Raw genomic sequence first — 26,743 nt, 5'->3', positions numbered from 1 at the left:
GTTATTTTATTTAATTGCATTTTTAATTATCGTACTTTTTAATTATCGCAAGTTTATTTTATCGCACTTTTATTATTCGCAATTTCATTATTGTTATTTACTTTACGCTTTAATTTAAGTCTTGTATTTATTTTTAATATTTTACATTTGGTTTTAACTGCGACTAAAGTTTTAAAATCGACAAACCGGTCATTAAACGGTAAAAACCCCCTTTTTATAATAATAATATTACTTATATATATATATTTGTATTTTTATAAAAGTAAACTAATATAGCGTTAAGCTTTGTTTAAAAAGATTCCCTGTGGAACGAACCGGACTTACTAAAAACTACACTACTGTACGATTAGGTACACTGCCTATAAGTGTTGTAGCAAGGTTTAAGTATATCCATTCTATAAATAAATAAATATCTTGTGTAAAATTGTATCGTATTTAATAGTATTTTCTGCAAAAATTAATAGTATTTTATATACACCTCGCGAAACATCAAGTTATTTTTGGTGCCGCTGCCGGGGACATCATTCTAGCTTAAAAGCCGGAAGCGCAACGCTAATATAAAAAAAAAGATTTTTATTTTTAGTACGCTTTTGTAAAAATACGTGTTAAATATTCAAAAATATTAAAAGAAAAACAAAAATATAAATATTTTTTTTAAGAGTTTGGTAAATATTTAAGTTTTATAAAGTTTCTTTATTTCTATTTTTTTTATTTTGTAAAAATATAAGTTTTATTTAATTAATAAATATATTTTATATTTTACAGCAAAAACAGAAAAAAAAAAATTATATATAAATCTATTTTTTTAGATTGTTATTTATAAAATCATAAAGTATTTTATTTTTATCTTAGTTTTTTAGATAAGTTTTATTTAATTTATATAAATAATTTTTATAAATATTAAAACAGAAAAAAAAAAAAAGAGTAGTAAAAAACCACTCGGCCCGATCACTGTTGCAGCCCAAAGTATGGCCCGAATTCGCAAGCCATGCGATCGCATGGTAAAACAACTAACATCTCATGCGATCGCATGAGGTGAGTTGACAGGTCTGGTAACCTAGTCCGACCAGTTTAGGGTTTAAATTAATTATAATTATTATTAATTAACCCTAATTAGGGTATTGTTATTTTATTATTTAGTTTATTTTGTATTTTTTTTAGTTTTAATTAATTTTATTTTGTTTTAATAAATTATAAAATTGATACCTTTAAAAATAAATAATATAATATTTTTATAAAAATTTTTACTTTTTACAACTTTAAGTTTATTTTTATATTTTGTAACTTTTTATTTGTTTTAGCGTAATATTTGTATTTTTCGCTCATATTTAGTTTTAAACTTAGTTTTTGCCATAGTTATTTTTACTTCTAGATTTTTAGGCTTTGCCGTAAAATCCCTTAAGTGCTTTTTCTTTAAACTAAGATTTAAGTGCTTTAGAATTTTGCGACGCCTTTTTAAGTTTTAGTTTCTTTTTAAGTTATTTCCATTTGGGATTTAGTTTTTCTTGTAAGCTTTAATATTTTTAGACGACTTTTACCTATGTATCAATTATCATTTCAATTAGTAATCTCAATTTGCGATTATAATTTTAAGCTAGTTGTAGTAATAAGATTAGGTTAGTCAAGTATTTTTAATTTTTATAAGTTTCTTTAATTTTTTCGTCACCTTTTATTTTTCAACCATTTTTCTTTTTCGACCTTTTTCCGACGAACTCTTTTTTCTTTCTTATTTCTCGCTATTCTAGTTTTAGGGCATAGATTTTTATTCTACTTCTTATCTAAAATTCTTAAAATTACGAAAATTTATTTTAAGTGGTTAAATTGATAGACATCAAAATTTTCTGGTTCGTAGTAATAGTTGGATTTGTACGTGGACCGGGTTATTGGAGCCAAACAGTCCTCAATTATATTGAGACCAAACGAATCCTGCCCCTCTGCTGCATCTTTTGGCTATTCGAAACGTGGGCAAAATCAGAAAAGTCTATTGATTGGATAACTTATTATAATTTTTCTTTCCTTTTTAAAAACTAATAGGATATTCAGTGAATGCACCGAGCAAGACGTTCACCACCTTTTGTACGTTCACCACCTGTAACTAGATCAAGACATTTAGCAAATATAACCGCCGTTGATTTTTCTTTAGAATCGTCATCCAGTCGACCAAGTACTTCAGTTCAAATTTCCGATAATCCATTTTTTGAACCCGACCTCACAATTGAGAATCCGGAGAATATTCAGGAACGGTTCGTAGATCTTGAACCACTAAACTTTCCTCCGGAACCACCAATCATTCAAACAGAGATTGTTGAGGAACGAACCATTAAATCAGAATCCTCTAGTGATTCCGATTCAACAAATTCAATTATGGAGAATCTGGAACCTTTAAGTATGGAAGACCGAATGAGAGCTAAACGCACTGGCCAAGGTCACGCAATTACTCATCCAGACATTAATGTGCCAGATTATGAAATCAAAGGACAAATTCTACACATGGTGACTAATCAATGCCAATTTAGTGGTGCGCCGAAGGAAGATCCAAATGAACATCTACGTACCTTTAATAGGATCTGCACACTATTTAAAATCCGAGAAGTGGAGGATGAACAGATATATCTCATGTTATTTCCCTGGACTTTAAAGGGAGAAGCCAAAGATTGGTTAGAATCGTTACCTGAAGGGGCGATCGATACATAGGATGTTTTAGTTGACAAATTTCTTAAACAATTCTTTCCGGCATCTAAAGCCGTAAGACTTCAAGCAGAAATTGTTACGTTCACACAGAAGCCGAATGAAACTCTATATGAGGCGTGGACAAGATATGGAAAGTTATTAAGAGGATGTTCGCAACATGGTTTAGACACCTGTCAAATAGTACAAATATTCTACCAAGGATGCGACATCACTACAAGGAAAGACATAGATATAGCAGCTGGTGGTTCTATTATGAAGAAAACCGAAACTGATGCTTACAAAATTATTGATAACACTGCTTCCCACTCACATGAGTGGCACCAAGAAAAAGATATCGTTAGATTATCTAAAGCAGCTAGAGCCGATTCTAGCCATGACTTAGATTCCATTTCCGCAAAGATAGATGCTGTCGAGAGACGAATGGAAAAGATGACTAAAGATATTCACTCAATACGAATTAGTTGTGAGCAGTGTGGAGGACCACATTTGACAAAAGATTGTCTCAGTATTGAATTAACAATGGAACAAAGAGAGAATATTTCATACATAAACCAAAGGCCTGGAAATAATTATCAGAATAATTATCAACCGCCAAGACCGATTTATAATCAAAACCAGAATTATAACCAAAATATTCCATACAACAACTAACAAGGTCCTAGCAATCAACAAGTATCCAATAATACTTACAATCAGCAAAGACCTAATTTTCAAAACAAGCCACCACAACAAACCGATGATAAAAAGCCGAATTTAGAAGATATGATGACGAAGCTAGTTGAAACTCAAACGCAGTTTTTCACATCTCAGAAACAAACCAATGAACAAAATGCTCAAGCATTTAGAAATCAACAAGCTTCTATTCAAAATCTGGAACAAGAAGTAAGTAACCTAGCAAGGTTAATAGGTGAAAGAAAACCGGGAAGTCTACCTAGTGATACAAATGCTAACCCCCGGAATGAAACAGCTAAAGCCATTACCACAAGAAGTGGTACAACACTTAAACCACCGGAAATACCTGTAACTTCTGATGAAACTATTCCTACTCCACAAGAACCACAACCTGATCAAGATAAGGAAAAAGAACCGGTAGTTGAAAAGGTTAATGAAGATAACACAGTTAAGGCTAAACCTTATGTTAAACCATACAAACCACCACTTCCTTACCCGAGTAAAATGAAGAAAGAGAAACTTGAAGCCGAGCAATCCAAATTCTTGGATATGTTTAAACAGATAAATGTAAATCTTCCTTTCATTGATGTGATTTCAGGAATGCCTAGATATGCTAAATTCTTGAAAGATCTAATCTCAAATAGAAAGAAAATGGAAGAACTCTCGGCTGTTACTATGAATGCTAATTGTTCAGCAGTGCTGTTGAATAAGATACCAGAAAAACTATCTGATCCAGGAAGTTTCACAATTCCATGTTTTTTGGGTAGTCTTAGTTCAATAGAAGCATTGGCAGACTTAGGTGCTAGTATAAATCTAATGCCGTATTCACTATACACTAAACTAGACCTTGGAGAATTGAAACCAACCAGAATAAGCATACAACTAGCCGATAGATCAATAAAATATCCTAGAGGGATAATGGAGAACATGCTAGTTAAAGTTGGTACTTTAGTATTTCCAGTAGATTTTGTTGTTCTGGACATGGAAGAAGATTCTCAAGTTCCTCTCATATTAGGAAGACCATTCTTAAACACGGCTAAAGCAATGATAGATGTGTTCGGTAAGAAATTGACCCTAAGTATAGAGGATGAGAGTGTTACCTTTTCAGTTGATAGAGCAATGCAACAACCACAATCTGCAGATGATACATGTTATTATATTCAAACTATAGATGCACATGCAGAATTATTAGAAGAATTTCCAGAATTACAAGGAACAAGAGAATGTTCTTTAGGAGAAGGTAATGAACCAATTGATGAAGCTGAAATGTTAGCTACACTTATAGCTAATGGATATGAACCAACAACAGAAGAAATCCAAATGCTAAAAGAAGAAGACAGATATCGATACAAATCATCGATAGAAGAACCTCCGAAATTAGAGTTAAAGCCACTTCCAAACCATTTGGAATACACTTATTTACATGGTGAATCTGAATTACCTGTAATAATATCGTCTTCTCTTACTGAAAATGAGAAATCACAACTCATTTCTGTGTTGAAAGCTCATAAACCAGCCATTGCATGGAAGATTCATGATATTAAAGGAATAAGTTCTTCGTATTGCACACATAAAATCCTTATGGAAGAAGGTCATAAAACGTATGTGCAACGCCAACGAAGACTAAATCCTAATATGCAAGATGTAGTTAAGAAAGAGATTATTAAACTGCTAGATGCAGGTTTAATTTATCCAATTTCTGATAGTCCATGGGTAAGCCCAGTTCAATGCGTACCTAAGAAGGGTGGCATGACTGTCATTACAAATGAGAAAAATGAGCTTATTCCTACTAGGACTGTAACAGGATGGCGTGTATGTATTGATTATAGAAAATTAAATGACGCCACCAGAAAAGATCACTTTCCCTTACCTTTCATAGATCAAATGTTGGAAAGATTAGCCGGAAATAGTTACTATTGTTTTCTAGATGGATTTTCCGGATATTTTCAAATTCCAATAGCACCCGAAGATCAAGAGAAAACCACATTCACGTACCCTTATGGTACTTTTGCTTACAAACGCATGCCATTTGGACTTTGTAACGCCCCTGCAACCTTTCAAAGGTGTATGATGGCGATTTTTCACGACATGATAGAAGAATGCATGGAAGTATTCATGGATGACTTTTCAGTCTTCGGTGATACATTTAAATCATGTCTAGTTAATCTGGAACGAATGCTAATTAGATGCGAACAATCAAATCTAGTTCTTAATTGGGAGAAATGCCATTTCATGGTTAAAGAAGGCATCGTTCTTGGACATAAAATTTCAAAAGAAGGAATTGAAGTGGATAGAGCTAAAGTAGATGTAATTGCTAAACTTCCACATCCCACCAATATTAGAGGAGTTAGGAGTTTTCTAGGGCATGCCGGTTTTTACCGACGTTTCATAAAAGATTTTTCTAAAATTGCCACTCCTATGAATAAACTCCTAGAAAAGGATGCTCCATTCATCTTTTCAGATGAGTGTATCAAATCTTTTAATATTCTTAAAGAAAAACTTACTAATGCGCCGATCATGATAACACCAAATTGGAATCTACCATTTGAACTAATGTGCGATGCAAGTGATTTTGCAATGGGAGCCGTTTTAGGACAAAGGATTGAAAAACGATTTCAACCTATATATTATGCTAGTAAGACATTACAAGGAGCACAAACAAACTATACAACTACTGAAAAATAACTCCTTGCTATTGTCTTTGCTTTTGACAAATTTCGATCATATCCCGTTCTAGCAAAAACGGTGGTCTATACCGACCATTCTGCTCTTAGATACTTATTTTCAAAACAAGATGCTAAACCAAGATTAATCCGTTGGATCTTACTCTTACAAGAGTTTGATATTGAAATCCGAGATAAAAGAGGAGCAGAAAATCTCGCCGCTGATCATCTTTCTCGTCTTGAAAATCCTGAATTAGAAGTTCTAAATGAATCGGCCATACAAGACAACTTTCCTGATGAATATCTATTGAAGATAGATTATAAAGAAATTCCATGGTTTGCAGACTATGCAAACTACTTAGTATGTGGATTCCTTGAAAAAGGATTATCGTACCAAAGACGAAAGAAATTCTTCAGTGATATAAAACACTATTTTTGGGAAGATCCACATCTGTTTAAAAGTTGTCCCGATGGAATAATACGCCGATGTGTATTTGGAGATGAAGCTAGTAAAATATTAAACCATTGTCACACAGGACCAACAAGAGGGCATTATGGGCCTCAACTAACAGCAAGAAAAGTTTATGATGCTGGATTCTATTGGCCTACAATTTACAAAGACGCACACCTTCTTTGCAAATCCTGTGATGCATGTCAAAGGGCCGGAAAAATAAGTCAACGTGATGAAATGCCACAAAATGTCATCCAAGTATGTGAAGTATTTGACATTTGGGGTATTGACTTTATGGGTCCATTTCCAAAATCTCATAATAATCTATATATACTCGTAGCCATTGATTATGTATCTAAATGGGCGGAAGCACAAGCTCTCCCAACTAACGATGCACGAGTTGTAGTCAATTTTTTAAAACGTCTTTTTGCAAGGTTTGGAACACCGAAAGCTTTAATAAGTGATCGGGGTACTCATTTCTGTAATAATCAACTTGAGAAAGTTCTTAAAAGATATGGAGTAACTCATAAAATCTCCACCGCATATCATCCACAAACAAGTGGACAAGTTGAAAATACCAACCGAGCCTTAAAACGTATTCTAGAGAAAACCGTAGGATCAAATCCGAAGGAATGGTCCATTAAATTGGAGGATGCACTCTGGGCTTTTAGAACAGCCTACAAAACTCCAATTGAAACCACACCTTTTAGACTTGTTTATGGAAAGCATGTCATCTTCCAGTAGAAATTGAACACAAAGCATTTTGGGCTTTGAAGACATGTAATCTTGATTTACATGAAGCCGGACGTTTACGATTAAGTCAACTAAACGAATTAGAAGAATTAAGACATGAAGCATACGAAAATTCGTTAATCTATAAAGAAAGAACGAAGAAATGGCATGATAAAAGAATCAGAAGTTCAAAAGAATTTAAAGAAGGAGACATAGTTCTTCTTTTCAATTCACGATTCAAGCTATTTCCTGGAAAATTGAAATCTAGATGGTCTGGACCATTCATAGTCAAAAGAGTTTTCCCATACGGAACGATAGAATTAATAAATTCAAATGGGATTGAATTTAAAGTTAATGGTCACAGAGTTAAACATTACATACATGGTCCGATGGAAGTCGACAACGAAGTTAATCACAATTTCGACACCACAGCTAACTAAGTGTGGGGAGAATCAAGTCTTTAAAGGATAATATGTATTTCTGTTAGAGTTAGATTGTCTGTTTTCGTGTAGTTCTCGAAAATGGAACTCGAATGGTCTTTCCCTAGCAGACCCTAAAGAACTAGTCTTCTCCCCCCATTCTGAATTTTTATTTTTTTTAGGTTTTTACAAAATGAAGACTGCCTGTGAACTAAACCATGGTCTAATGCTACACGCTTTGATCACTAAACGTAATAAAGACATACTACCAAGTGAATTAGTATCAGTAATAAGAGAAAGAATGGACGGAGTTAGAAAAGAATCTAGATGCGAAGATAATAAGTTACAATTTGGTAAAGGAAAATCAAAATCCGCAGCGAAAAGAAGAGCACGACACCTAGAAAGATGTCACAAATGCGGAAAATGGTCACATGGAGGTAAATGTTCAAATAATCAAACCTATTCAAATACCGAATTTGTTACTTTATGCAGAGACGGACCGTTCATATGTTTAGAAGAAAAGACACTGAATGCTCGAGGTTACGCCTATGTAGCCATGGAAAACCAATTAAACCGACTATCTTATGAATGGGATAGATCATATAACTAAGAAATCTATTTCACAGGTAAGTCTGTACAATTTTTATTTTATTTATTTTTATTTTTAAACCTTTTGATAATAAACGCTAATTTGTTCGCTATAAAGTATTAAATTGGTATTAAATAAAATTAGGTTTGGCGACCGAAATTATTGATATCATTCAAAAATTTATTACATCACTGCGAAATTTAACGTTTATTCTTAAGGTATAAATATCTTTAATCAATCAACCCAAAATATTTCAAAAATTCGTCATGAGTTAAATTAGGTCTTGGAACCGAAATTACTTTACCGAAAAGAGGGGCGAATATTTTTGATAATATTTGATTGATTAAAGTGGAATAAAAAGCCAAAAAGATTTTTAATTTTATTTTTACCATGTTTTTAAAATTAATATTTAAATCTTAAATTAATATTGTAAACTTTGTAAAAACAATATTTTTAAAAATTGTAAATATTTGAATTTTTAAATTAAGTTTGGTGTGAATTTTTAATTTTTAAAATATGAATTTTTAATTTTATGCATTTCAAATTTTAAGTTTGGTGTGAATTTTTAATATTAATTTTGAATTTTATATTTAAGTTGTGTGAATTTAAAAACAAAAATTTACTTTATCTCATTAAGTTAAAAATATGATTTTTAAAATTCGTCGTAAGTTGAAGACTATGTCTTTGAACCGAAATTGCTTTACCCGCGGGAGGGACGAGAACTTTTATTATCATTATTTTTAATCTTATTGAATTAAAGTATGCCAAAAACATCAAAAAAAAAAAAAAACCCAAAAATCTTTACTTATAAAAATCGCGCTTTGATTTGACAAATTTTAAAATTTTGTCGAGGGACAGACTAGGACAACGATCCGAAACGCCCTCGCTCCTAAAGGAAAATAAAATTTTAAAATTTAATTAATTATAAGTTTTATAAAGTATAAGGTTTAAAAAAAAAAAAAAAAGCTGAAAACACTGTACCCGGACCCCCATGCGATCGCATGGAGCTGAAATTCAGGCCTGATACATACAGCAGCCTGTTCTGTCTTCCTCACCACAACACACACACATTCACGAAACTCACCCAAAAATTCACCAATTTTCGCCATTTTTCCACCGTAATTCGTCATTTTTCTTGCTCTAATCATGCCTAGATTCTCATTCTTCAGCAAATTGGTAAAAATTACACCCCTAAACTCTATAAATTCCTAGTTTTTGTGATAATTACCAATTTTTTACCTAATGCAATTTTGTTAATTTTTAGTGTAATTAGTGTTAAATTGTTAGTATTTTATGCATGTATAACCTAGATTGATGCTATTTAACATGATTTGAAGTCAAAAACTTCAAAATTTTTAGAAATCTAGGGTTTGTGTTCTTGAGCAATTTGGGGCTTTTTGATATAAACAGGTTATGGCCGATTTTTGTCATGAATTATTGCTAAATTGAGTAGTGTAACATGTTTAGATAGTTAAATGATCCAAACAATGATCCTAAACATGATTTTTGGAGATTAAAGTAGACTTTTTAAGTCCAAAATTCATGAACTTGATTTATTTGATATATTTGCCATTTGAGACTTGTTAAATTATTAGTAATGAATATTTTGACATGTTATTTGAGTTAAATGCTTATGAATTTTGTATACATTTTCATATGTGCTTATTTGAAAAATGTAGAATTGTGAAAAATTGTGAAAATGTGTATAAGTTTAATTTTGATTTAACATGTTATAGTGATTGTTTTAAGTTGTTATTTTGCTAACACTAATGCATATTTGGATGCACAAATTTTGTGTTTAATGTATTTTACAGAGAGCCGACACTGGAGGTTCAGGAGCATCATCATCTAGACGACCAGCACCAGCACCAGAACCAGAACCAGAAATGCAACATGAACAAGAACCGCAACAGGAACAACAACAGCCTGATCAGCACATACCTTATTATGATCCGGTACAGTTTGTTGATGAATTCATAGTATTCCCAATGAGGCCGCCAGTAGAATTCTCAACGATTCCTGAGCACACTCTACATCCTAATCTGAGATTTGATAGAAGATGGAGAGATTACGAGACATATCAAAGGAACAAATTCAAATTGGTAACAAAAAATGTAGAGGTGCCAAGGGTAATCGATTGGGCCGCTTTGGAAACGGTCCATCTAGCTGACCGTGTTAGACAGCTTTTAGTTCAAAGGTATGGCAGTTCTTCTTTTACAGATTGGGAACGTCTTTTCACCATTCGTAGACCTGTATATAAGGAATGGTGTGTTGAGTTGATGAGTACTGTATCACTTGATACAAATATAGTTAGAATAGATGATAGAAGATTTCTTAAGTTTATCCTTGGCGGTAGGATGTACAGAATGTCCATGCTGGACATGGCCAGGGCCTTACAGATATATACTCCTGGTGAGTTGCTATTACCCGATTGTACAAACTTGATTCATTATGGTGAACGGGTAGATAGTAACTTTGACGCTGACGCCATTTGGAGGCGTATGTCACATTTTGATGTTTTTACACGAGCAGGAGGACACTCCTATACACATATTGACAGAGCCGAGCTTCGTATTATTCATAGATTTTTGGCTAACTCGATTACACAAAGAGGTCATAATAAAGAAAAAATTACCTTATATGATTTATTCTACCTAAAGTGTATTCGGGATCCTAGAAGCTTTGTCAATATCCCTTACTGTATTGCTTTTTATTTATCTAAAATGGTAGAGGGATTGCAGGACGGGAGTATAATAGGAGGAGGTATTTTTGTTACTCTCATTGGAGAGTATTTAGGTGTTGATAGGAACCAAGGGGGTCCATTACAGATTTGTAGAGAACAGGTTGAGCCCTTAGGATTGAAAGTTTATGTGGGTGCTAAGGTATTGAAAAGTAGACGTAACCAGGCAGTACCCTATGAGGGATCTCATCCTCAGGTAGAGAGAGGCTCAGACGAGGAAATGGAGGAGGCGGAAGACATTAGGGATGTCTTTCGAGATGCTATTCTTGACGTCCACGTTCGTATAGATGAGGAAGCAATGACGAACGCGGCCAGACATAGTATGTATGAGCAGTGGAACTCCGAGCGAGTATACGAGGATTATAGGCGACACCAACACGATAGCTGGTTAGTTCATCAGCACCAAATCATGAGCCAGCTATCATATCAGGTACCAAATAACTATGTACCTACTCGACCTGCTCATTTTCCGCCACATAGCCCCGATATCCGACCACCCTTTAACCAGTATGACTATAACCAAGCCTATCAGAACACCTATAACCAACAATGGAACCCACCCGATGAGATGAACTGGAACCCCTATCCAGACTGATTTAGTTCCATTTGGTTATTTTTATGATTTTTATGTTTTTATCTTTTGAATTTTTCATGTTTAAACTTATGTTATTGGATATATTTGTGTAATTTTTATTATTTTATTATTATTGTGTACTAATATTTCATATTTAGAATTTGAAAGTGGGATATTAAGTCCCATTTCAAATTGCCATGCATGATTATATTTGTGTGTATGTATATTGTCGATTGTACAAAACAGGGTAAAACAACGCATTTTCAAAGACTGGCATTAAGTTCAGCAAAAGCTACTAATTTTGACGACAAGATGACAAATAAATGTGATGTAACAAAAGACGAAATGAACAAATGATATGCACCATTTATCATTCAGCAAACAAACGCCAATATGTTTGGAAACTTTGGTAAAATTTAATCATTTCTACGCTAATCACCCTCAATAATTTAAATTGTACTGATTTCTTGCAAATGAGGGCATTGCAAGATCTTAAGTGTGGGAAGAGGTTAAATTCTTTCGGATTTTAAAATTTTTATCTTAAACACTTGGTTACCATTAAAAATACTAGTAAAGCAGTAGTTGTATTAGAATCTAGTGCTCTCTGATAATAAAGAACAGCCCTAGTCTTATATACTGACTACCCAATTCTAGTAAAATTTTTCAAAATTTTCAATTAAATGAACTCAAAATCATGTTTATACATATTTATGAACGATAAAACTAGGTTCTAACACCGAAATTATTTTTACCTCGGAAAGGACATAAATTGAGAAACAAACCAAAATGTTAAAATTCATTTAAAATGGAATAGAGGACGATAAAAAGGAAAATAAAAGCCAAGTGTGGGAAAATTCTCCAAGTTATTCAAAACATATATCACATATTTTTGTACAAATAACTGAAAATACTTTTGCTTTGGACTAAACTAAACTGTTTTACCCGATGAAAGAAAAGAAGAGATGGATCTACACGATGAATCAATTCCATCATTAAAAGGAAGTAAAGTCTTCCGAAAAAGACACGCGCTTCTTGATTTAGGTCAAGAAGTTGTCGTCCAGACCAGCTGTAGGTTGACGAAAAATCTAGAAAAGTCATCACTAAAATCAGCAGAAAATCCACGGACCTCAGCATTAAACAGGGTCGCCAAGTGGTCAGATTTATCCTAACCATGAGAAGGATTTATCTCGTACAATGGGGGGGGCACCATGCAAATTAGCTTGATAAGAATAATGAATCAGATCCCCAGAAAGGATAATCTCCTTAAAGATTAAAAATCAGCTTTTAAGCCTGATATTACTCAATCCTAGAGATTGACCTTAAAGATTGAGAATTCAAACTTATGGAATTCAATGATATCTAAACTCGAGCTTGAACGAGAAAATATTTTGATCAAAATTACAAACCGATTTGTTTTCTGAAAACCCTATTTTCAATGCGTTCATTACCATTGAACGTAAAATCCTAGGAATTCACCTGGAATTCATTAGGTCACCTGAACCAAATCGGGTGTCAACCGTAAGAACGGTGGTTGCATAGCATGGTCAAAGACAGGACCTTGTGCCAGACCGAAAAATCGTAAGGGCGAGCTTTACTATTGCTCCTACCAAGGATAGTAATTGCGTCCGACACGTTATAGACCATAATCAAATGAATGTCATTAGACATTGCCTTAACAGTTGCTTGTTCAACGCTTTCCTTTACAACTGGACGGTAGTTTACCGAAAGGTAATATACGGGACAAGTAAACTGGACGTGTTGCTTTCCAAATACAAGGTTAGCAAGTGGGTGACACAAAACCATAAATTTTGAGCTAAAATTTTCAAATCTGAAACCCACCAAACCCACAAAAATATTTTACAAACACCGATAAAGGGTTATTCCGGAAAACTTATCTAGGGTAAAAACTAGATTTAATTTTCAAAAGATCAAATGTTTTCATAAAGATCCAATTTCCTTAATGGATCTAAATTTTTATAGTCATGTGGGACTGTAAACCATATCGTTACTACCATTGTTTATACCGCCGTATAGAAATCACTGATGTACAAAGTGTGAAGAATAAAGAAGTGATTCTAGTATTTCAAGACAATATTGCTTGAAGACAAGCAACGCTCAAGTGTGGGAATATTTGATAATGCTAAAAACGAACATATATTTCATAGCATTATTCCTCAAGAAAGACAAGCTTTTAGTTGCAATTGTTCTATTTACAAGTGATATTCGTTTAAATAATAAAAGGTGAAGACAAAAGACAGATTCGACGAATTGAAGACGCAAACGACCAAAAAGCTCAAAAGTACAAAAGACAATCAAAGAGGTTCCAATTATTGATAAGAAACGTCTCGAAATTACAAGAGTACAAGATTCAAAACGCAAAGTACAAAATATAAAATTGTACGCAAGGACGTTCGAAGATCCGGAACCGGGACCGGAGTCAACTCTCAACGCTCGACGCAACGGACTAAAAATTACAAGTCAACTATGCACATAAATATAATATAATATTTAAATAATTCTTATAATTATTTAATATATTATATTATTTATAAAACCGTCGGCAGAAGAAAACAACCAAATATGAGCCTCCCCAGCTGGCCATGCGATCGCATGGCCTGGAAGGCATAAATCCATGCGATCGCATGAGCCCCAGTTCCAGCCCACATGCCTATAAAAATCGAGCTTTGGTGCACCACAAATCAATCTATCTTTCTCTTTTCTCCATTCATACGATATATTTATATTTATAATTTATATTTTAATTTTAATTTTAATTATAATTCTAATAATAAGGGTATGTTAGCGAATATTGTAAGGGTGTAAGTCGAAATTCTGTCCGTGTAACGCTACGCTATTTTTAATCATTGTAAGTTATGTTCAACCTTTTTACATTAATGTCTCGTAGCTAAGTTATTATTATGCTTATTTAATCCAAAGTAATCATGATGTTGGGCTAATTACTAAAATTGGGTAATTGGGCTTTGTACCATAATTGGGGTTTGGACAAAAGAACGACACTTGTGGAAATTAGACTATGAGCTATTAATGGGCTTTATATTTGTTTAACTAAATGATAGTTTGTTAATGTTAATATAAAGATTTACAATTGGGCGTCCCTATAAATTACCATATACACTCAATCGGACACGATGGGCGGGGTATTTATATGTACGAATAATCGTTCATTTAACCGGACACGGGAATGGATTAATAGCCACTAGAATAATTAAAACAGGGGTGAAATTATGTACAAGGACACTTGGTATAATTGATAACAAAATATTAAAACCTTGGGTTACACTCAGTCGACATCCTGGTGTAATTATTAAATAAAGTATTAAAATCTTGTTACAGTTTAAGTCCCCAATTAGTTGGAATATTTAACTTCGGGTATAAGGATAATTTGACGAGGACACTCGCACTTTATATTTATGACTGATGGACTGTTATGGACAAAAAACCAGACGGACATATTAAATAAACCAGGACAAAGGACAATTAACCCATGGGCATAAAACTAAAATCAACACGTCAAACATCATGATTACGGAAGTTTAAATAAGCATAATTCTTTTATTTCATATTTAATTTCCTTTATTTTATATTTAATTGCACTTCTAATTATCGCATTTTTATTGTTATTTTATTTAATTGCATTTTTAATTATCGTACTTTTTAATTATCGCAAGTTTATTTTATCGCACTTTTATTATTCGCAATTTCATTATTGTTATTTACTTTACGCTTTAATTTAAGTCTTGTATTTATTTTTAATATTTTACATTTGGTTTTAACTGCGACTAAAGTTTTAAAATCGACAAACCGGTCATTAAACGGTAAAAACCCCCTTTTTATAATAATAATATTACTTATATATATATTTGTATTTTTATAAAAGTAAACTAATATAGCGTTAAGCTTTGTTTAAAAAGATTCCCTGTGGAACGAACCGGACTTACTAAAAATTACACTACTGTACGATTAGGTACACTGCCTATAAGTGTTGTAGCAAGGTTTAAGTATATCCATTCTATAAATAAATAAATATCTTGTGTAAAATTGTATCGTATTTAATAGTATTTTCTGCAAAAATTAATAGTATTTTATATACACCTCGCGAAACATCAAGCAGATTGGGTATATCATGGAATGTGGTGGATGTCTATACAGTTGAAGCAATTTGTTCCTTCTTCTTTAAGCGAGTTTAAGCGATATCTCTGGGCCCCTCGTTGATTTGTGCTGAATTAAATGCATGGCCATGCTACGACTGAATTAATGCAATTGCAGTCTATTTGATCACCACAAATCACCATCAGGAAACATAATCTTGAACGATGATGATTGACACTTAACCATGTCACACATTCATATAGATATCTTGAACAAAAGGATGATTGATATAAATCAAAATATAGGAGTGTAACGTAGCAGACTAGTTGTTACACATGGTGTGTCTTTTAAGACAGGCCAATATTATTAATGTCAGTGCAAGTGGGAGTCTGTTGGAAATATGTTCTCGGGTTGGCTACGGTTCGACCGTGGTTTAACCGTGGTACATATATTCCGAAGATATGCCCATGACATTAAATAATAAAAGTTCATTTATCCTATTCGGTCACACACAAATGCCAATCGTAAATTGTTTGATATACCTTCTAATCAGAAATTAATTTATTAATCATTAGTTAATGGTTTAATAAATCAAGTAAGTTTTTTATGTGTTTACATATACTTACAAATCTAAATATGTAGAGATTTGATTAGATTTTGCAAATCATATTTTATATAAGATATAAGATTTGATTTGATTTGATTTATAAAATATGATTTGATTTATAAAATATGATTTTATATAAAGATTTGATTTTGCAAATCTTTCCAAATCTTCATTTATTATATTTTTACTATATGTATTATTGTATCAATTATGTAATATATAATACCAAGTCTTGGTATTGGAAATATATAAAAAAGATACAAAACACACATACAAAAATGCTATTTTCTTTCACATTTTCAAGTAACCAAAATACTTGAAATCTATAATTGGGTTCCGTTTTTGGTGGGAATAAGGAAGAAGAAAATATCCGTTAAGTAGAAGGTATAGATCGAAACAAGGTTGGAACTTTGGGTGTCTACCGTTTAGAGGAACTCTTCTTTGAGTTTTCAAATTCGATCTTCAAAAGGCTACAAAGGTTGTATTCTAATCTTCTCTTGTTCGGTTTCGTTAATTTATTTTGTTTGCTAAAGTTTTGTACAATGATCCGTGGAAGAGTATGATTTTGTAAAGTTTTAAAAATGCTTCCGCTCGCTTTGAATTTGTATCATACTCCAACGGTAGTATGTTATAGTACTAGATTTTATACAGTATGTGAAATGTGAATATGATCTTATAAAAAAAAAATGTTATAGTACTAGATTTTATAGTACTTAGATTTATATAGAAGTTTTATGAGGATAGTCTGTAGTCTGTAACTTTTCTGTTGTTCTTTATCACAGTTAATAAAGTTGAATGTGTATGCAGTTCTTGTTAGTTTCATGTGATGTAAACGACAATGTGAGGCACCGGATCATAAATACACAAACTGCTAATTGTTATCAATATGCATATTATTTTCTGAGATCATGTACAAAAGAGAAAAAAAGAGTTCTGAAATTGAATAGAGTTCTATAAAAATAAAATAATACATTACAATTCAATAAATTCAGACTGAGTTATCATCTTATTCATGTTAATACTGTGGCTTAGAGCATTCGGGTGCCATCTGTCCATTAAAGCGCCAAACATCGGAGCAGTAGTTGTACATCATATGATTATCTCTAACCCATTTGAGTTGATCCTGTTCACTTATTGTCAGTTGCTTGTAACCCGTAGATGTCCACCAGTTGTCTCGGGCGGTTAAGGCACATTGGCTAATGCTACAGGGCCCGTTCCACTCACAAGATCTAGCCCTGAAGTTACGGTAGTTAGCCACAAATGGTGCTGCGGTCCAGTCAATTTTGACTAGACCACCTCTCGTAGCCCAATTATCCGCATTCCATAAACTTGAATAGACTCGCATCCCTTTTTGATTAGGGTATGGAATCCCTTCACTCTCGTAGTTTCTAAAAATTCTGATAGGTATACTATCAACATACCATCTGCAATATATTAATATATTAAGAAGATAATAATATTAAAGTAACTGATTTAACAACCGTTTGATGTGAAGACTAATGGTAGTTGACTTACACAACTTGAGTTGGGTTCCAGTGAATGGTGTAGTTGTGAAAATCGGCAGTCGGGTCAAACCATAACCCGAACTCCTGTTCTCGGTTCGCTTGACCTTGAAGAAAGATGTTTGTGTGTACTGTGTACGGCTCTCCAGTCGAGTTCCCTAGAAACTCAAAGTCGATCTCATCATGTTTGTCGCCTGCTGACGACAACTATCACAATCTAACATAATAAATTAGTTCTCATTTTTCGATGTGACATTATATTATGAAGTTTGTAATGAGTTTTTGTTGAACTTACATAAAATGCTGCTACAGTTCCAGCAGAGTTACCAGGAACCAACTTGATTAGCATTTCAATGCTTCCGAATAAGAACACCTTCTTTGATTGGATACAAGTTCCTATAAGTAAAATAAAACTTTTGTCATTAAAATCCGGAACAATAAATTGTTTTCAGGATATTTTTTGAAGATTTTAGTATGTATACCTGAAGTTTGATCCAAAACGAGCTGGATATCATCACCGTCGCCTAAAACTGAAGAATGTTGAGCACCCCAATTGAAATACATGCTTTTAGGAAAGTTCGCATCAACCTTAGAAGTTCGAAATACTACTGAAAGCAGAACAACCGCCATGAACAAAGCTCGAGAACCTGCCATTTTTAAATTAAGAACGATAATTCTCTTATAAGATTCATCAGGTATGTACCATGTAGGTTGTTGGTAGCTCTTGAATATGTTGGTTTATGATATATATATATATATATATATATATATATATATATATATATATATATATATATATATATATATATATATATATATATATATATATTGGTAGGATCAAGAGGGAAGTAACCATTCGGGGGGAAGCGGGGGAAGCCAAAATAATTTTTTTTTTTTTTTTCGTTTTTTGAAAAAACTTTGTTCACGAACATTATAGATGAGATGAAAATATGAACATTTAGTAGAGACACTTTGTGATAAATATTTTTATTTTGGCGGGAAATCGCTCGAAGAAGTAATATATAACAATTATCGTGTTTTTCGAGCGTATTTTGAGGTTCTAGCTATTGGGGTTTAGATATTAGGGTTTAGATATTAGGGTTTAGAAATTTAGGGTTTAGATTTAGGGTTTAGATTTAGGATTTAGATTGAGTTTTTAACACGAACGGTTTAGAGTTTAGGGTTTAGGGTTTGGTGTTTTTGGTTTATGGAATAAACCCAAAACACCAAACCCTAAACCCTAAACCCTAAACTCTAAATCGGGCTAAATTTTACTTCACAAAACATGAAGAAAAAAAACGTTCATATTCTTCACGAACAATATTATCTTGAATGTTATTTTTGTCGATCGTTTTCCCGCATAAATAATAACATTCATCACGAAGTGTCTCTTATAAATATTCATATTTTCGTGTGATCTTGATGCCGGAAAAAAAATTTAAAAAAACCAAAAAAAATAAAAAATTTGCTTCCCCCTATTGGTTTCATATATATATATATATATATATATATATATATATATATATATATATATATATATATATATATATATATATATATATATATATATATATATACACTCAAAAAAGCATATGCACCTCACCAAGTTGAGTCATGTTTTGTCCATTTATTTTTTGACTTTATTTTATATCATTCCATATTTTCTTGACCTTGTCATGCATTTTCAAATTGGTTTATAAGACGTGCATCCCAGTGTGAAATACTCGTAATTACATCATTACAAAATCTAAATATCACATATATATCATTTTTGTGTGATATAAACAAATGTGACATTTATGATTTATCTATATTTTAACAAATTGACACTAATTAACATAATGCAATGGGACAAATAAGTTTCTCAGTGACAATTTTTTTATTACCACCCAATGAAGTGAAATGTTATGGATAAAATTGTAATCAATGTTTTATGAATAACACTATTGCTGTCAATTTTTCATTGGGGTGCACGTCTTTATATTAGGATCCAATTAAAGAACATAGCTGGCTAGCCACAACAACTTCTTGATTTTCAATTTGTACCCTGTACTCACCTAACTTAACCACTTGTAGTGTTAACCAAAAAAACATCAATGTTACATGCAGACAACTAAAAGAGGAATGTTTAGATGCAGGAACCTAAACAAGTATAGGTTTCTGTAGAAAAGACAACATTAATGTCATGGTGACAGCTACAAGAATGTTAAAAAAAAGCAAGAAAGGGTCAAAATTATTTGTAAATTCTAAAGTCAAAAGAACAATGGACTCATCTTCGTGAAGTGCATATGTTAGGACATAAGCTATATAAAGGATCAAGAAACAAGAAACAAGAACATCAACAATCAACAACAAACATTATTACATACTTAACGAATCATAGAGAAGCATCCATAAGCTTGAAAAATGGCGCTTTATCGAGATTTGGTTATGGCTGTTTTTGTGTTTGCAATAGCATTCAGTTCGTCCATGGTTAGTGCAAACTTCCGAAAAAGTATGTCTTTCAATTGGGGTGCTCAGCATTCATCGATTTTAGGAAATGGTGATGACCTTCGTCTTGTTTTAGACAAAACCTCAGGTATAAAAAATTGACCTTAATTTATATTCTTTACAGACAGAATGTAATACATATATGCTTCAAGATTGTATAACAAAAATCGAACTACTTGCAGGATCTGGCATCCAATCAAAGAGGTCGTTCTTATATGGAAGCTTCGAAATGCTAATCAAGTTGGTTCCGGGCAACTCTGCTGGAACTGTGACAACATATTATGTAAGTTTTTGAGTAACACCATATTGAAATTTACGTACATTGCTTGCAGTAAACGATAACTAACTACTTGTGTTGGATCGTGACAGTTGTCTTCTACGGGTGACAAACATGATGAGATTGATTTTGAGTTTTTAGGAAATTCGACGGGAGAGCCTTATACTGTGCACACGAACATCTTTACTCAAGGTCAAGGTAACCGAGAGCAGCAGTTCCAATTATGGTTTGACCCGACTGCTAATTATCATAACTACACCATTCACTGGAACCCTACGGAAGTTGTGTAAGTCAAACAAGTCAAAGCAACATTAGTACGAGTAGTAAATTAAAGTCAAACGGTTGATTAGTCAATAATACTAATTATTTATATTTGTCATGTAAATGTGTTGCAGATGGTATGTTGATAGTCTACCGATCAGGGTCTTCAGAAACTATCAGAGTCAAGGGATCGGTTACCCAAACCAACAAGGCATGCGAGTCTACTCCAGTTTATGGAATGCTGATAACTGGGCTACAAGAGGTGGTCTAGTAAAAATCGACTGGACCGCTGCACCATTTGTGGCCAACTACCGTAGGTTCAGGGCTAGAGCTTGTAAGTGGAACGGGCCTGTTAGTATGACCCAATGTGCCATTCCTACCCGAGGCAACTGGTGGACATCTCCTGTTTATAAGCAGTTGACTATGAGTCAACAGGGTCAACTGAAATGGGTTAGAAATAACCACATGATATATAACTACTGCACTGACTTCAAGCGTTTCAACGGCCAGATGCCACCCGAGTGCTCTATGCCGCAATACTAACCAGGGGAAGATTAAACTGCAGTCCATGCAAATTCAAAATTTCATGTTTCTTCATTTTCTTTCGTAATATTTCGTATATGAAATACTAGTATTATTTATTTATACATATCATACTTTGTAATTCAAATATTCAATTTGAGCCATTGCCTCGACAAGACATTGTGAGTGAACACATAATTTAATACATAAACAATGAATTAATGAAATATTAATGAGCTTTCGTGGTAGGATCAAGAGGGAATTAACCATTCGGGGGAAGCGGGGGAAGCAAATTTTTTTTTTTTTTTTTACGTTTTTTGAAAAAACTTTGTTCACGAACATTATAGATGAGATGAAAATATGAACATTTAGTAGAGACACTTTGTGATAAATGTTTTTATTTTGGCAGGAAAACGCTCGAAGAAGTAATATATAACAATTATCGTGTTTTTCGAGCGTATTTTGAGGTTTTAGCTATTGGGGTTTAGATATTAGTGTTTAGATATTAGGGTTTATAGTGTTTAGATATTAGGGTTTAGAAATTTAGGGTTTAGAGTTTAGATTTAGGATTTAGATTGAGTTTTTAACACGAACGGTTTAGAGTTTAGGGTTTAGGGTTTGGTGTTTTGGGTTTATGGAATAAACCCAAAACACCAAACCCTAAACCCTAAACCCTAAACCCTAAACTCTAAATCGGGCTAAATTTTACTTCACAAAACATGAAAAAAAAACTTTCATATTCTTCACGAACAATATTATCTTGAATGTTATTTTTGTCGATCGTTTTCCCGCCTAAATAATAACATTCATCACGAAGTGTCTCTTCTAAATGTTCATATTTTCGTGTGATCTTGATGCCGGAAAAAAAAAATTTCAAAAAAAACGAAAAAAAAAAAAATTTGCTTCCCCCCGATTAGTTACTTCCCATTGATCCTGACCCATAAGCTTTCAATGGTTTAATAAAATATGTTGACAACATATGATTAATTGAAAAACGTTTCTTAAGAAATCTCAATTACAAACAACTGAACAAGCGTAATCGCATTAGGGTCATGCAAATATATATAACGCTTATAAAGCTTTTACGCTTTAAACATTAAAATAAAGCTTTAGTGGGACAATTTTGATATTTTATGATTGTTAAAGGATTAAAACTGAAATATTGCTTTACAATTTACGGAGTAGTAAAATTTACAGACAACTATCGTACCGAAACCTAAATCACCGGGATGGGGATCGGAGACGTTGAGAAGATGGTGGCCGTGGGGTTAATTTGGGGAGCTACAAATGCCCTAATGCGTCGAGGTGCAATTATATCCGAAAAACAAATTCACACCCAAAAATCATCATCAACAAAAACCAAAAATCCAATTTTTACAATCTTAATTGACTGGTTCAGTCTGCTATTAGTTTGGCAATACTCTGTTCCCTTTTTAGTCAATCTTTCTGCTTCTGTTACATTTTTTGCGATATTAAATGACACGCCGATCTCACTTGCTGTTCCGGTGACCAATGCGACGACGTTTGCTGCCACCGCTGTGTTTGGGATGTTGCTTGGTGAAGAAACACGTGTCGGGTTAACTTTACTTGGTACTTTCTTGATTGTTCTCGGTGTTTATATATGTGTTATATAAATTCAATTAGTAACGTTACAAATTGGAATAATGATTGGATTTTTATGAATTTCTTGTGTTGCTTAATTGATTATTATGTACTGCCCATCAAGTGTTTGATGTAATGCCAGTGTGAACATTTTTTCCTACGTATTACCAAATTATCACCCAATGATCAATTTCTGCTCATCTCTGTGAAGTATCATAATTAATATAAACAACCAGTGTAGTAATTACACTGATAGATACATATTAGTGAAAGCATTTTTTATTAGACAATGAAGGGGTCCATTTAAATTGATTCCCCTTTTGTCAATGATCTGTTCACGTACCTGTTTCCTGTAAATGTATGATATGTAATTCAAAATGACTTGTCTCTAGTAGATAATATAAAATTGTCTCCCTATTTATTATTTATTGAAATGCAACTGGTGCAAAAAGAGAGTACAACTAAATTCAAACAACATCTACCTACGAAAACCTTGAATAATAACTATGGACTATTAATCTAAACTAATCAAGGTGCACCCACATACCACGGCTAGGAACATTGAGATGATTCACAAACATCATGTAATAACCTGGTGGTGCAACCTTCCCAGACGGTGGTGCTACAACAGTGATCACATTCTTCTCGATCTTGTCCACCCCGGTAATGAGCAACCTTTGGTTTTGAGAGAAACCATGGGTTGTAAAAGGTGGGTACAAAAGAGTCACTAGAACATCACCATATCCCAAATTTGTATTCGATTTTATTGTAAATGTGACCTTAAACGGTTTACCATACTTCAAAACCTTATCAGTTGCATCTTCCTTGATAACGGGCCTGTTGTTATCGAGCTTAGGATCAAGATAATGGGGTGAAAATTTCTCAGCTCGTAGTTCAGTTGGGAAAGGACCATCAAATGTGTAGAACTGGTGCGAGTTACTTCCCACAACCAATATCTTACCATCGGGAAGCACAGCAGACGACGAATGGTACATCCTAGGAATGTTTGTAGGAGTCAACTCTTTAAACCGTTTACCCATTTCATTTTCGGGCATATATACAGTCGGTGTAAGATTTGGATCTTCGGCATCATTCCAACCGGATGTACCCTTTTTCGCACCATTGATTAAAAGCATTTGTCCATTGGGAAGCAACAATAGATCACCCATGGTTCTTGGTGATGGCATGTCCTGTTCTTTCTCCCAAGCGGGCTTATCGGCTAACACCTTAAGTCTATTGCAGTCGGCTAATGCAGGCGTAAACACTTTGTTTTGTGTGTACCTTTCATCGACATTAGGGAAAGCATCTTTTTTATTACCTCCACAAACGATGACCTCAGCTGGAACCGGTTTAGAATTATCCGGGCTGAGTCTTAACGGGAAGAGGGCGGATTGACCCGACGGTGGATAGTTACGAGACCCACCTGGTAACGCTGGGTACTCCTTTACGGTCTCACCCGTTTTCGGATTAAAACTAATGGCCCGGTCGTTTGCGAATATGAACACATTCCCATCCGGGAGTTGGAAAAGAAACGGGTAAAGATTGTTCTCAACGGGTGGGCCGTTTCCTTTGGCGGGCTCGGTTGTTTGTTGAAGGAATGGGAAGTTAATCACCTTTGGTTGGAAGTCGAATTTTGGTGGCACGATATCGTAACTAAACGAGTTTCGTCCTCCTACAACAACTGCACTACCGTCTTCCAAAACACAGTTAGACGCGTACCATCTACCTCCACCGAGCCCATTTTCTCGTTCGACGAACTTTGGTTCAGGGTCATTCAATTTGAACAATCTAACTGACTTCTCACCAAGTTTATTACCTCCTGTTGATATAAGATCACCGGTGGGTAACAAATGTCCCGAAGAACACCATGGATCGGTCTTGACCTACAATACATAACAGACAATATCGTTAATTTTTTGAAAATGACAATTGTCTTGTAACAGTGTGAGTGTTAGAAAGTGTAAGCCACATACATAAGCTGACACAACTTCTCCACTCTCGACATCATATTGTACGGCATGAGCGAAACAATCGGGCTCGTTATTATTATCAGGATTCGGTGGGCAGTTCCCTTTTGGACCAAGTTCTCGGGCCGACGGGCCAAGGTTTGTAGTATCGAACCAAACAGCCTTGTTGTTTGGCATCAGTTGTAATTGCATAGCGTTAACACCCACATTCGGGTTATGTATGACCCATTCACCCTTATACTCGGTATTTAATGTAGGTTGTCCATATAATGGCGGATTGTACCATGGTTTATCAGCAGGCGGTCCATTAGGAGAAACTGGATCGTTGGGTTTCGGTGGCTTAGGCTTAGGCTTATCTTTCGCGTCATCTTTTCCTTTGTCTTTACCACCATCTGCAGGCTTATTTTTGTCTCCATCGGGCTTGGGCTTATTGCCTCCATCTGCGGGTTTATTGTCTCCATTGGGCTTGGGCTTATTGTCTCCATCTGTGGGCGTAGGCGTATTGCCTCCATCTGGGGGCTTATTGCCTCCCTCATTTTTATTGGGACAATCAGGCTTATTTTTGTCTCCATCAGCAGGCTTATCTCCGCCTCCATCTGCGCCTGGATCTGAAGGAACGTCTTCTTGGCTTGACGGATCTATATGCCCGTCCTTCCCACTCGGGTCTGGAGATTTAGGCCCTTTTTGTTCAGGGCAGTTGAAAGGCTTGCCATCTTTGCATTGGCCCTGAATTTCTTTTAGGTCATGGGAAATAACAGCAGCTGCAAATAACAGTAATATATTGAGTAACAATAAAAATTTGATTGAAGCCATATTTGGCAATTTAAAATTATTAGTTCTGTAATCAACATATTCTTACAGTTTTATACTTGAGCTCTTGCATCGTAAAATTAGAAGTTTCTAACTTTAGAAGGTTGTGTTTCTAATCGTTGTCTAAGGACGTCAATAAAAGTAGGAGCTTGTTGTGGTAATGTGGTTATGTGGTATGCGGATTAAATTGATGCATTAAGAACCGTACGTGATTTTGAATGTTTCCAAACTTATTAGTATATTATGTTTTGTTTTCTAGGTGCATTTATTTATTTAATGTATCAAATATTACAAATTAAAAATTTATTATATTGACCATCAACTCTTTAAGATACAATCTGATGCTGCATACGATGGTTAATAAAATCAAATGCAAATTGATCAGATCGTTTAGGATATTTATAATATGTCTCGATGTATATCGTTGTCAATTTTTTAGTTGTATTGCAGTCAACCATACATATTAATTTTCGAAAAGAAAATCAACAACTTGAACATATATTTTTGGGGGTTACATTTGCTGAAAAAGTGTTAACACTTACTTTGCAACAATGTATAAGCCATATTTGATTTGAACTTAATGAGCTTAATAGAATAGAACTTAATATGAAAGTAGTAAGAAGATACTTGTTTTCGAATTATTTAATAAGTGGTCTCTTATTACATTTTAGTCATAATATTTAAATATTATTAGTAATTGATTTTATAACTACCCACATAAAGATTAATTTGAGAATTTCAATTGTTCAGACGGTTATTCAGTAAATAAAACAAACATCGGTTTACCAAACATACCCTATCTATTTTCTTTTGCCAAAAAAAAAAAAAAAAAAAAGGTATTATTTTTAACTATTATTTAATTTGCGGGCCAGACTTAGAGCGCGTGAAACTTATCACTACCCTCGTAAAGTCTTTGAGATAGCAAAATAAAATGTAAAAGAAAATAGAAAAATACATTTCAATACCGTTTAAATTTGAACTTTCTAGACATTAAAGTGGTGTTTGTTTTTTAAGATGTTTTGTCGGAAATCTGTGAACCGTGTCTGTAAAGAAGATGTGGCCTA

General features: G+C 33.7%; 4 protein-coding genes across 4 annotated transcripts; 2 read left to right on the top strand and 2 right to left on the bottom strand.

Moving 5' to 3' along the window:
* Positions 1–17,263: 17,263 nt before the first annotated feature.
* On the bottom strand, positions 17,264–18,404 carry LOC139904296 (probable xyloglucan endotransglucosylase/hydrolase protein 26). The gene is made up of 4 exons (XM_071886232.1): positions 18,233–18,404; positions 18,046–18,146; positions 17,764–17,957; positions 17,264–17,672 (listed from the first exon to the last, which is right to left on the bottom strand). The coding sequence occupies exons 1-4, from the start codon at positions 18,402–18,404 to the stop codon at positions 17,264–17,266; spliced, it is 876 nt and encodes a 291-aa protein (XP_071742333.1).
* A 1,752-nt stretch (positions 18,405–20,156) lies between these two features.
* LOC139904294 (probable xyloglucan endotransglucosylase/hydrolase protein 26) lies at positions 20,157–21,321 on the top strand. The gene is made up of 4 exons (XM_071886231.1): positions 20,157–20,328; positions 20,423–20,523; positions 20,610–20,803; positions 20,913–21,321. Exons 1-4 carry the CDS (start codon positions 20,157–20,159, stop codon positions 21,319–21,321), a joined length of 876 nt encoding a protein of 291 aa, XP_071742332.1.
* Positions 21,322–22,502: 1,181 nt separating this feature from the next.
* Positions 22,503–23,078, top strand: LOC139904293 (uncharacterized). The gene has a single exon (XM_071886230.1). It carries the CDS (start codon positions 22,530–22,532, stop codon positions 22,932–22,934), a length of 405 nt encoding a protein of 134 aa, XP_071742331.1. The 5' UTR covers positions 22,503–22,529; the 3' UTR covers positions 22,935–23,078.
* A 348-nt stretch (positions 23,079–23,426) lies between these two features.
* LOC139843155 (putative aldehyde oxidase Art an 7) lies at positions 23,427–25,682 on the bottom strand. The gene is made up of 2 exons (XM_071833224.1): positions 24,876–25,682; positions 23,427–24,785 (listed from the first exon to the last, which is right to left on the bottom strand). Exons 1-2 carry the CDS (start codon positions 25,680–25,682, stop codon positions 23,427–23,429), a joined length of 2,166 nt encoding a protein of 721 aa, XP_071689325.1.
* Positions 25,683–26,743: the final 1,061 nt, after the last annotated feature.

Source organism: Rutidosis leptorrhynchoides, chromosome 4 (assembly GCF_046630445.1).
Source record: "Rutidosis leptorrhynchoides isolate AG116_Rl617_1_P2 chromosome 4, CSIRO_AGI_Rlap_v1, whole genome shotgun sequence".
Lineage (NCBI taxonomy): Eukaryota > Viridiplantae > Streptophyta > Magnoliopsida > Asterales > Asteraceae > Rutidosis > Rutidosis leptorrhynchoides.
The sequence above is the reverse complement of the archived record's forward strand: the minus strand, read 5'-3'. Positions and strand labels throughout refer to the sequence as shown.

Coding starts and splice junctions, on each gene's coding strand:
- LOC139904296 (XM_071886232.1), bottom strand. CDS start 18,404: ATGGCAGGTTCTCGAGCTTTGTTCATGGCGGTTGTTCTGCTTTCAGTA. Junction 18,147..18,232: donor CGTTTTGGATCAAACTTCAG/GTATACATACTA, acceptor TTTTACTTATAG/GAACTTGTATCCAATCAAAG. Junction 17,673..17,763: donor TGGAACCCAACTCAAGTTGT/GTAAGTCAACTA, acceptor AATATATTGCAG/ATGGTATGTTGATAGTATAC.
- LOC139904294 (XM_071886231.1), top strand. CDS start 20,157: ATGGCGCTTTATCGAGATTTGGTTATGGCTGTTTTTGTGTTTGCAATA. Junction 20,329..20,422: donor TGTTTTAGACAAAACCTCAG/GTATAAAAAATT, acceptor AACTACTTGCAG/GATCTGGCATCCAATCAAAG. Junction 20,804..20,912: donor TGGAACCCTACGGAAGTTGT/GTAAGTCAAACA, acceptor AATGTGTTGCAG/ATGGTATGTTGATAGTCTAC.
- LOC139904293 (XM_071886230.1), top strand. CDS start 22,530: ATGGGGATCGGAGACGTTGAGAAGATGGTGGCCGTGGGGTTAATTTGG.
- LOC139843155 (XM_071833224.1), bottom strand. CDS start 25,682: ATGGCTTCAATCAAATTTTTATTGTTACTCAATATATTACTGTTATTT. Junction 24,786..24,875: donor GAGAAGTTGTGTCAGCTTAT/GTATGTGGCTTA, acceptor TATGTATTGTAG/GTCAAGACCGATCCATGGTG.